This window comes from Danaus plexippus (genome assembly GCF_018135715.1).
Source record: "Danaus plexippus chromosome 3 unlocalized genomic scaffold, MEX_DaPlex mxdp_30, whole genome shotgun sequence".
Taxonomy (NCBI): domain Eukaryota; kingdom Metazoa; phylum Arthropoda; class Insecta; order Lepidoptera; family Nymphalidae; genus Danaus; species Danaus plexippus.
In genome coordinates, this window is record NW_026869845.1 from 553,843 (window position 1) to 565,132 (window position 11,290).

At 36.7% G+C, this 11,290-nt stretch overlaps 1 protein-coding gene across 3 annotated transcripts in view; it reads left to right on the forward strand.

The window, feature by feature from the left end:
* The window catches only part of LOC116768910 (filamin-C), a 57,878-nt gene that overhangs the window by 45,438 nt on the left and 1,150 nt on the right, over positions 1-11,290 (forward strand). For all 3 annotated transcript variants that reach the window (XM_061526908.1, XM_061526907.1, XM_061526909.1), the window contains exons 35-53: positions 145-289; positions 732-817; positions 1,192-1,384; positions 1,958-2,179; positions 2,683-2,846; positions 3,337-3,487; positions 3,656-3,904; positions 4,202-4,419; positions 4,976-5,183; positions 5,535-5,663; positions 5,999-6,163; positions 6,401-6,558; positions 6,761-6,940; positions 7,940-8,084; positions 8,518-8,733; positions 9,029-9,202; positions 9,679-9,854; positions 10,180-10,341; positions 10,951-11,130. In XM_061526908.1, coding sequence (XP_061382892.1) covers positions 145-289; positions 732-817; positions 1,192-1,384; positions 1,958-2,179; positions 2,683-2,846; positions 3,337-3,487; positions 3,656-3,904; positions 4,202-4,419; positions 4,976-5,183; positions 5,535-5,663; positions 5,999-6,163; positions 6,401-6,558; positions 6,761-6,940; positions 7,940-8,084; positions 8,518-8,733; positions 9,029-9,202; positions 9,679-9,854; positions 10,180-10,341; positions 10,951-11,130 — 3,321 coding nt within the window. The remainder of the gene's footprint in view (positions 1-144; positions 290-731; positions 818-1,191; positions 1,385-1,957; positions 2,180-2,682; positions 2,847-3,336; positions 3,488-3,655; positions 3,905-4,201; positions 4,420-4,975; positions 5,184-5,534; positions 5,664-5,998; positions 6,164-6,400; positions 6,559-6,760; positions 6,941-7,939; positions 8,085-8,517; positions 8,734-9,028; positions 9,203-9,678; positions 9,855-10,179; positions 10,342-10,950; positions 11,131-11,290) is intronic.

Consider the following 11,290-nt stretch of genomic DNA (forward strand, 5'->3'; position numbering starts at 1 on the left):
TTAAAAATATATATTTATAGAGTGGCTACCTGAAATTTTAAATGAAACCAAAGTCGTGGTAAAAATTTAGTTTAATATATATATATAATGTCATTCCTACCACCTATATATATATATATGTTATAATATATTACGTGTTACTAGGTAAGGGCTGGTGCCATGGGTGGGCATGTCGAAGGCAGTCCCTTCCTGGTGAAAGCCTACAACGCTTCAAGGGTCTCAGTCACGGACATCTCGCCAGGTGTCGTCGGGAAGCCTGTGGCGTTCACTATAAACGCGTCACATGCTGGTATGTGATCGTTTAAAATTATTATAATTATTGGCTGTTTGCTTTATAAAACTTTTATCTTATATATTTAATTATAAATTTTACAAATAACTGTCTAATTCGTCTATACAAAAATTATAAAGTTGAGTACTTTTCTTATTTGTCTTTTTTTCTTTTTATTAAACGCGCTTGTCGCGGAAACAAATTTTAAGAATTCTTTGAATGGCATCTATCCCATTTATAGAAAATATAATAAGTACAAAGTATATGTCATATATAAAAATTCCTTATTTCCTTACAAAATCCTTACAAAACCTGGTTAGTCACACAGAAACAAGCGGAATTTAAAAAGGCATATAAAGCAAAACAAAATTGTATTACATAAACATAAAGTAACAAATACCTAGTTCACAAACATCTTATGCGAAATTATAGTAACTTACTAACATATATTTTCATCTAGGCGCCGGCAATTTGGAGATCATAGTCGCTGTTAATGGAAGGAACGTCCCCAATTACGTCCAAAGCGAAGGAAATGCGAGATTCAAGGTATCAGCATAAACTGGTTTTATCACTTTACCCGACCTTGAAAATGTTCTTTATTCACAAATATGAGTATTTTTCATACAAATTTCTAAGCCAATCAATTATTACGTTGTGTATGACCACATTTCATAGAGCTACAGTATATCTTTTGACTTATATCATGGTACTAATTGAACCTGTACGCGTATATTAGAACTGATTATCCAATTTAGTCCTTTTATATTATTGACAGATTTTGTTAGTCCAAAAATCTTTAATGAGGCAATAGTTATAGTATTGATACTACTATCTTACAAAATCTATTATGACGTCACAAGAATTTCGGATAGAAGAACAATTAATAATAACTTTAAAACCTTTAATCTTCATATCCTCAGGTGAACTTCAAGCCCACTGAGGCAGCGCCCCACACACTGTCAGTCCGTTTCAACGGTCATGCGGTCCCCGGGTCACCCTTCACCTGCATCGTGTCCGCTCCAGCAGCTGCAGCTGATGCTCGAGCCGCTGGACCTGGGTTGACCTCCGCGCCTCGAGGAGAACCAGCTGAAATACAGCTTACTGGATTCCATAGTAAGTGAAATCTCAAACCAAACGACACATCTAGCATATATATATTCATCCTAAAAGGTACTGCATCCTGTTAAATAAGATACCTTGTCAAATCACTATAGTGAGTCTATAGGTTTTGCTTCACCAACAAAACTCAAAACGTTTTCAGGTCAAGATACTTGTTTATAAAACATATTTTGTTTATAGCTTCATAGTATAAATTGTTTACAAATATGTATAATGTTATTACTTTCATTGTAGTCTCTGTGATTGTTAGAATGACAACTTTTTTATGTGTAAAAATATTAGTCTTAATAAACAAATCAAATAGAAACAACAATCCGAATTATGATAAAATTATGATTTAAAAGAATAAGAAATCTATTTGATAAGAAATAGAAGTTCCAAATTCAAATCACTGTTTCCGAGTAAAATTATGAAATTTAAAAAATACGTCTCGCTGCTTAGAAGATGCCATTCTAAATTTAAATCTCTTTCAGCGGGTGAATCTACATTATTCGTGAGCTAAAATCACGAAAATAAATACGTATGGCCGGTTAAAAGGTATATATTCCAAATTCAAATCTCTTCCAGCCGGCGAGCCGACAATTTTCGTGACCGGTCCCGGCGGTAGTAACGTGCGTACCCGTGTGACGTCACTTTCTGACGGTCGCTACACTGGTACGTACACCCCGGAGGCTGTTGGACGGCACAGTGTTCAGGTTCAGTGCGCCGGGCGGCATGTACCCGGGTCACCCTTCACCTGTAACGTGTATGATGTGAGGAGGGTCAGGGTCACGGGACTTGGACCGGGAGGTAAGTCGACTTAAAACTGCAAATATTAAGAAGAAAGTTCTTGGTCGAAAAAAAATGTATATTTGATTAACTATAAAAAACTATATCCATTTAAATGAAACTATATATTCGGATTCACATCGCGTCCGCCCGTGATCACGGTTGTTGCAAAGCAACCGTGACGTAAGGATTATGTAGTTTTTTTTTTTAAACAATAAAATACGCGTAGTAATCCGATAATAATCGTTTCATTAAAATACTCCCGAAAGTCTTAGGTCTCATAATCTATATGCATGTCTATTTTTGTCCCTATTATTCATATCTATTATTACGTTTTATGATATCCATTTTAATATTTAATTTCTTTTTGTGGAAGTAATATTCCAAAATAAACAAATTCACAAATGTAGGGAGAATAGGACTTCTTCTATTCATGTTTAGTGACTAATTTTATAGACCAACAACCGCAAAGAAAGCCTTTAAACTTATTTTTTTATTATTTTCCTGTGTTATATGCTTCCTAGAACTGGAGGGTACATTGGAAGGTCTAAACCTCGACGAAGGCGCTGAAGAAGAGCGTGGTGTTGAAGTAGGGAAACCGGTTACATTCAGTGTAGACGCAGCGGGGGCTGGTGAAGGGACACTTGAGCTGGTGGTATCTACACCGTCAACTACTGTTAAGGCGGAGGTAAACTTATTATACGTATACCCATGCAAGAACAGTTAACAAAAAATGGCCATTCACTTCTCTTACAGTAAATATACAATGTTTTTCCATCCTGATAGTTGTAAAAAATAAAACAGTCATATTGAGGTTTGACTTAACAATAATATTTCTGAAAAAATAATTTTAAAAAAAGTTGTGCGTGGATTCCCTCGGCGGGAAAATGTGAACTTCGTAATGTGGAAATGAAAATAGGAAGAGTAAGAATTCAATTTTTAGTATACTGCTATTGTGTTTTAAAACAAACTTTATACACATTGCTTACAATTCACAATTGACCCACCCATTTACTCTCGCTCCGTCTCTTTCTATTCGCTCTCCCCAGGAGCGTTAAAAATTTAATGCAACCTTGGTGGAAGTCGCATTAGAAGTTTCACTACAGAAATACAAATCATACTCTACTTTATATAATCTGTATGTAAGTGTGTTTGATCTGTATGTAATCCTATCGTAGGTGGTGGCTGTGGCCCGAGGTCTCTATGACGTCACGTTTATCCCTGTATCCCGCGAACCTCACCGCGTGTCCGTCACTTTTAACGAACAAGCCGTCCCGGGAAGCCCGTTCGTGTGTCGAGTCAACGAACCGCATACATACGTACAAATAGGTTGGAGAATATTCTTCTTATAAATAAAGACATATGGGTGTGTGTGTGTGTGCTTGCGAGTGTGTATGAAGTATTGAAATTTACTTCGTATTTCATGATATTACATTAATGTTATTAAGGTTTATCCGACCATATATATATTTTTTTAATTTCAATTTTTTTCTTTAGGCGGACTAGCAACCATAGAAATCGATGAGAACCTATCGGATGTGGAAGTGATATCTCCAAACGGAAACCGGATATCAGAGGCTAATTTGGAGGACACGGGTCTCTTGACATTCCCGGCGAATCGCGTTGGAAGATACCTCGTCAAGACTCAAAGAGGTCCCATTGCGGAGGTTGAAGCCTTGGATCCATCAGCTGTTAAGGTGCTGTCCATTGGAGAAGCAGTCGCCCATCGACCAGCAATACTCACTGGTGAGGCATCATGTGATATTTTATATATTATCCTCAACTAAAGACAAGGGTCCATCTTCTTTTGTTTATGAATATGTATTTATAGGTTACAGAGGTTTTTTATGTTTACATAATCTTTACATCCAAAACTTAATTTTCCCGCAGTATATTTATGGTAACGTTTAAAGTACAAAAAATGCAGAAATTTTTTATTTCCTAATCACAGATAGAAAATGGTAATAGTAATCTTTAATAGATACAGATTTTACCGGTAGCATTATTGAGCCCGCTTATTACTAAAATATATTTTATCGATAGTGAGTACATCCGGTGCGGGCGCTGGTCGTCTTTCGGGTCGCGTCTGGTGTGGTGGGGTTTCCGTGGCCCACTCGGTGAGGCGAAGGGGCGGACGCTCCGAGCTGGTTTGGCACCCGGCCCGGCCTGCGCCTCACAGGATCACACTCACTTGGAGCAATGTACCAGTGTCAAGGGAGCCAATCATCGTAGATGTACTACCAGCTCATCACGGACAGGAGGTGATGGAGCCTGAGGGCATCTTATAATATAATAAACCTTATCATTTTAACATAAAAGCTAGCCAAAGATCCTTACAAATAAAATCCGATAAATGATCCACAGTTCTCCCACTTTGCAGTTTTATGACAATTTCAAGTGAAATTTTCTGCTGATTTTGCCTTGAAAAACCCTTTCGAAGATCAGTATTTTTCAATAAATAAACCTCGTTTCTTTTTTCCTTTAAAATCGCAGTGGATTTTCTTGCTTCATTCAAGAGGCCTTCATAGTTGCAGAACACTTGATTCCCGCGGTTGAAACTCAGTGCTGACTATTCATTGATAATTTTATATGAAATAATAATAAATGGGATAGAAATGAAACAAATGATATATAATAATAAAACTCATCTACACGAGCAGGATTTGAAGCTACATATTCCGGGATATTGCGTTTCCATCGCTTTAACAATTCAACTATCGGGTCCTTACAAAAGTCAGAGAATAAAGGATACTTAATCTACAATAGGAACAGTTATAATGAATATAGTGTTTATTTTGATTATGTTTTTCTATCCAGGTATCGGCTTCCGGTTTAGGTCTATACCAGGCTCAAGTCAACAAGGTGGCATCGTTTAGTATCGACACCCTAGGCCGTCCTGCGAGAGAATTTGACGTAGTGGTATCCGGTCCAGGCTCCAGAGCACTTCCGGTCAGATGCTATCAAACCAAATCTGGCTTCCTGCAAGCGGAATACTCTATCAATGAAGTCGGACAGAGCACTATTGGTTAGCTATCAGAGTTAATTTGACAACTAACATAAAATACCAATTTAAGACACATATTTTTGATGCTAATATATTTTCTATAAAATTGTTTTATCCATTATTCTTCCATAATAAATGTTATGTTTGTAATATAAATTATTGCTGTAATCTCCTGATTTGATTTAAACATTTTGGTGTTATGGTAGCTACATTGATCTAGAATGAAAAATAAATAACTTTGGTCCAAAAATCTCTTAAAAAGTTCAAAGAATCTCATCCGGTATAAAAATTTAGTTAATATAATTCTTTATAGATAGTAAAAATCTTAATTTAAGGTCGAAGTTTGTGTATAATAATACATAACCATTGCAGAAGTACTTCATCTCTCAAAACCGGTAACCGGCAGTCCATTCATATGCGAGTCCTTTGATCCCAACAAAGTCATCATATCAGGATTCCCGACAGGAAATGTCATTGCACAGACGCCCATCAACTTTACAGGTACATATAAGAATTACAAAATCACTTACAAACTGCTCATATTATATGAATTTTATACATGGTGTTCATTATAATTGTTGTTATTTGAACATTATTATCTTGATTTTTTTTGCCTATAAATGCTTACTTAAGTAAATTCTTCAATGAAAAATAGAGTAATCTCAATCATAGAAATTTAAATCAATCTTACAGCTCATTCAAATATATACGTGGGGTTCATTATTTTTATTGTTAGTAAAAAAAAATACATTAAAAGTTGTGCATATAAAGTGTTTCAATAATATTAATCAACAATAAAGATTGGTTGAATAAAATTAACCTTATTAATATTGCAGTTGACGCAAAGGACGCGGGTATCGGTGAGTTGGAGGTGATATGTGATTCTATGGGGGACAAACGTATCAGACTTCCGATTGATATACGAGAAGACGGACATACATACAAGGTCAGGCTAAGACCGACCGTGCCGGCGCATTATAGGATTTATATCACTTATGGAGGTGAGCACTAACTTTGGTTACTACATTAAACTGCTATATGTATACTATATTTGAAATAAAAATAATATAATGAAAAATTCCTTTATATGATCAGGATTTGAAATTGTTACATTTTAAGTGTCTCTTCTAGCAGTTTTCTTAAATTAATATTCACACAAAAATATCCTGGTACGATTCGTTTGTATCCAAAAGCTCATTCGCTAGTCCATCTACAAACATGATGATAACCATTCCCAGGTGCTCCAGTATCTGGTAGTCCGATATCTCTGGGGGTGTTGAGCGGTCGTGCCAGTAACGCGGCGCGTTGTTCCGGCACAGGTCTAGCACACGCTCATGTTGGCAAAGAAGCAGCTTTCACTATACACTGTGTGGAGGACAACCCGCCGACCGTACAGGTAACTATATACATATAGGACTAAATTTGTACTTCTAAAAGTCAGTTTCGATATATTTGACTTTTTTAATTAATATTTTTAGGGCATATTGATTACATTCATCAAGAATATAATATTCAGACAAAAAGTACATCCAACAAATTAGGTATTGCTAACTAGAGTCGCTGGCTAAAATATTAACTAAATCATTTGAATATTCCAGGTTGAGAAACTGACGGATAGCAAGGAGGATGAAACAGATTCTGGTCTGTTAGAGTGCCGCGTGGTGCCGGGGGCTCATAGAGAATGGCTCTGTGCGTACATACCACTAGTGGTGGGGCTTTATGAGGTCAGAATACACTCAGCATCGGGACCACTGCCCGGAAGCCCATTCTCCGTCAAGGTAAGATGCATAACATGGGAGCTGTTCATATCAATTGCAAAATATATGTCACTTAATTTGTTAAACGTTAACATAGTTTAGGTAATCAAATGACACATGTTATTGAGAAATTATTTACTAATTACAAATTTACTTGGAATCTATAAAAATATATGTATATGTACACACAATCTTTTCTATTGTATGGCAATAAGGAACAAAGATGGCCATAACTTTTTTATTAAAAAAAATTACCAAACAGCGTCTTTTTTTCCTTTTCCATGTGTGCTATGAAGCGGTTAACGTCATAGAACTTGAATAAATATATAAAAACAAACAATAAAAACTAAACTATATGAGAAATAAACATAGAAAACCATCTCCCATTGTCAGAATAAAATGTATGAGTTGTTAAAATAGCTATAAAGAAACATTTAAAACCTCCTCAATATATAAAATAAACAATTCAAAAATCAATATTATCTCAAAATGAGTATTCACGGATATACATAATGTCATTTGACTTATGCTTTGGTAAAAGTGCCATCTATCGAAAATAAACAGAAACATATACGATCGGCCGCTGCTAGCGCCGCCTTAGACCCTATGTGACCGTAAGCAGAACTACACGCTGCTTATATCTTATACTTCATACTATACGTCACGGCAAACCTAGTGTTGTGTGCAGAAAATCTTAGTATGTTGTGTTCGAAAGGTTTGCTCCTCGCCAACCAACCACGGAGTTATAAAATTTATATATCTGATTGTAATGGAACTATTTGTTTTGGCCGGCATATCTTATCTATTTATATAACCGGTATATACTTATTTGCCATACAATTTTGATTACTCTTTTCACTCAAGTAAATAAATAAATTTTTATTATCTAATCCATGATTTTAGTAACGATTTATGTAAAATTAGACATTGTGATTACCTTACCTAAAACTTACGTCCATACTTAAGATGGTTCAACATAAAAATAAAAATATCACATCAATTCGATTAATTTGTCTCCAGGTGATAGATACATCAGCTATAACAGCTGTGGGCGGTTGGGGCGCTGATAATTCTGGCCGTGTGAGAGCTCCTTCCAAGATAGTACTGGACACAAGTAACGCTGGGCCCGGCACCCTCGAGTGTCTGTTGGCTGGGAGACATCAACGTAAGACCTATACAGCTATCATACACCATAACTAAGTAGACTATAAACATAACATATACGAATTCTGCTCGTGTCAATATGTATATCATATTGTAACTAATAAGGCCAATTATATATCCTTCATATAAATGTGAAGGGTTTTGAGGATGTGCATGTATTGCTTTTTGCGCAGAAACTTCTTAGTGTTTTTCGATTTATTTCTCTCGAATAATGTAACTCAGACTCCAGAATAATATACTTGCCAAAATTTATTATAAAATATATAATTACCACAAAATCAAGACATAACATTTGTATTTACCCGAAGTCGCGTGACACAATAGATGGCATTGCCATTTAATTAATATATAATTTCATGCTCTCTATTCGTCTATCCCGGATCGAATTTGAAACATAACGAAGCCTATCTATAAGTCTATTCATGTATTACCAGGTGTGGAGACGGTATCTGGTCGTGCTGTGGTGACTCTGACGGCTGCTGATGGTGTCAGTGGTGAGCAGGAGTTGGAGATGACGTACAACGGGGCCTTGGTCTCAGGTGCTCCGAGGAAGGCGCTGGTGGCATCAGGGAACACGGCTGATAGAGTCACATTGGCCGGTCGAGGGTTGGCCCACGCCGCGCCACACACCCCAGCTGTCTTCACTATAGGTATACATAATTATTTTGTATGTATAGAAAATACGGCAAAAAATATTGGTCATCTATAATAAAAACGTCCCATGTATTTGTTGTTTAATATAATCTGTCATTATAATGAGCAGAAAATAAAATATAATTAAGCGATAGATTTGATAATGTCAATTAAGCCTTGGTTTATTACGTAAGTAATATATAATAAAAATTTTTCGGCCCTGATTTCAGTCTATCATTTTTGTTTTAAGGATAATTCAATGTTTTATTAAACATCGAGAACTTGTTCAACATTGTCATTTTTTTCTTTTAGATGGAAGTGCTGCAGGACCTGGAGCTCCGGAAGCGTTTCTGACCTCACCAGAGGGTGAGTCGATGTCAGTGGCGCTGGCAGCAGCTGGTCCAGGGTTGTGGCGAGCCACTTACACCCCGCGACGACCTGGAGACCACACGCTTAGGGTTATATGGGCCGGAAGACTCGTTAAAGGTGACTTTGACTCTAACGTTATGTAGAAGAAATGTCTTAATAATTCAATTATAATATATTGTCAAAAAACAATATAATGTATTGAACTTTTTGAATCCAGGATAAAATTTCTTTGTCAATAATCCTATGGCTAAATAAAACTTACAATGAACAGTAAATTTACTAAAATCCACAATGAATAAATAACACCTTAACATATTTTGATTTTACTCTTTAAGCGTTTTTATAATTTTTCAACCATCCAAAGACTATGCAAAGCCTGTTAGTTGGTTATTTAGTTGATGGAGATAAAAAAACTCCTGTCTTTGAGATCGCTTCAAAAAGAAGCCTCCGTATTTGACCAGTACGTCCGTTTGCATGTCAGAGATTATCTCAATAACTGCATATCCAATATGGATACGAAGATCTGAGATATGAAAAACACTTTAATTTTTCTTTCAATGAAATTATACGCTCAAATGACCTTTGTTTCTCAGGATGTCCCCTAACTGTGAAGGTGGCGTCTGGTTCTGATAGTGGCGACGCGTCTCGTGTAGTGTGTTCCGGGGCGGGACTCGCCGGGGGAGTGGTGGGGAGGGAGATACGATCCTGGATAGACACGAGACGAGCCGGGCCCGGAGAACTGAACGCTCATTGTACCGGACCCAACAAGGTATACATTTATGTAATATGCACATTACACATTATGTCCTTTAACCAATAAACAATTCTAGCTTTTTTTGTTTAATTAAAAATAAACGCTCTTCTTAATTGCATGGAATATTTTTTTTAATTTCTGTCCGTCCTCCATATATCTGTTTTTTACAGTTAATCTTTGAATTCATCGTACCAATTTGTAGAGTCTCAGGGAAAAGTACTAATTGCATTTCCATCTAATTTAAATTCAATTTTATTTTATTATAGTGCACTAATCATGCCGTTTACCAAATGTGTGGATAAGTACGAGTCATTTTATATTATAGCTAATGTGTTTGTAGGTGGCGTACTGCGAGCTGTACGAGCACGGTGACGGCACGTTCACTTTGAACGTGAAGCCGGCGGAGGCTGGTCGACACGTGCTGAGTATTCAGTTCGCTGGAGAACATGTACCAGGGTCACCATTCTCACTCAAAGTGGCCGGGGCGCCAGACCCGTCTAAAGTTAGTGTATAACAGTACTAACTATATATATATATATATATGTGTGTGTGAGTGTGTGGGTGTGTATGTGTATGTGTGTGTGTGTAGTGAGGTGATTAAATATATAATAGATATTGAAAAATTACTGAAATTTATACATATTCTTATCTTATCTTAGATTGAATATTATGATACATGATAACTTAAAGGTCACTGACATTATTGGTTCCTTAAATTTGTTATTGGTTTTTTCATGTGGCAATTTCCTGTGTCCGTAACTCTTAAAGCTGAATGATAAGAAATATAAAACGTAAGCCGTTTTGAAAGAATATTTTTTGATATGGAATACAAGTTTGTCTCATGATTAATTCATATACTAGTGATGCAACGTATACTGCTTATTTATTCTAAGCAGTTCATTGTGTACAAGTTGTCTTTTAAAACATTAATATTAGGTGAATGTCTATAGAGGATCACTTAATACTGTATGTTGCTTTGTTACGCAGAAACTCCTAAAGTAATACATAGGCTACAAAAAGTCCTAGAATTCTATTATTTTAACACATTGTACATTTTTCTATGAGCCCGATTCCGAAAACTAGTGTGATAAAAAGAAACCTTATCTTGTAGGTTCGAGTGTACGGACCGGGAGTCGAACCCGGGGTCCTGGCAACGTTCCAATCCCGCTTCCTGTGCGATACTCGTGGGGCCGGCGCGGGACAACTGACGGTTCGAGTGAGGGGACCCAAAGGGGCCTTCAGGGTGGAGATGCAGAGAGAAAACCAGAAGGATCGAACTATACTTTGCAAAGTGAGATCGGTTTATGACGAAATATACGAATTACCATTACTATTGAAGGTGGTAGAGCCTAGCTTTGTTCGAGTTACTGCAGCTCGAACATGGGCTGGCTCGAAGTACCACCCTCACAGGGAATCGGCGTGAAGTAGTCTTTAATGGCTGCGTTTCGTCC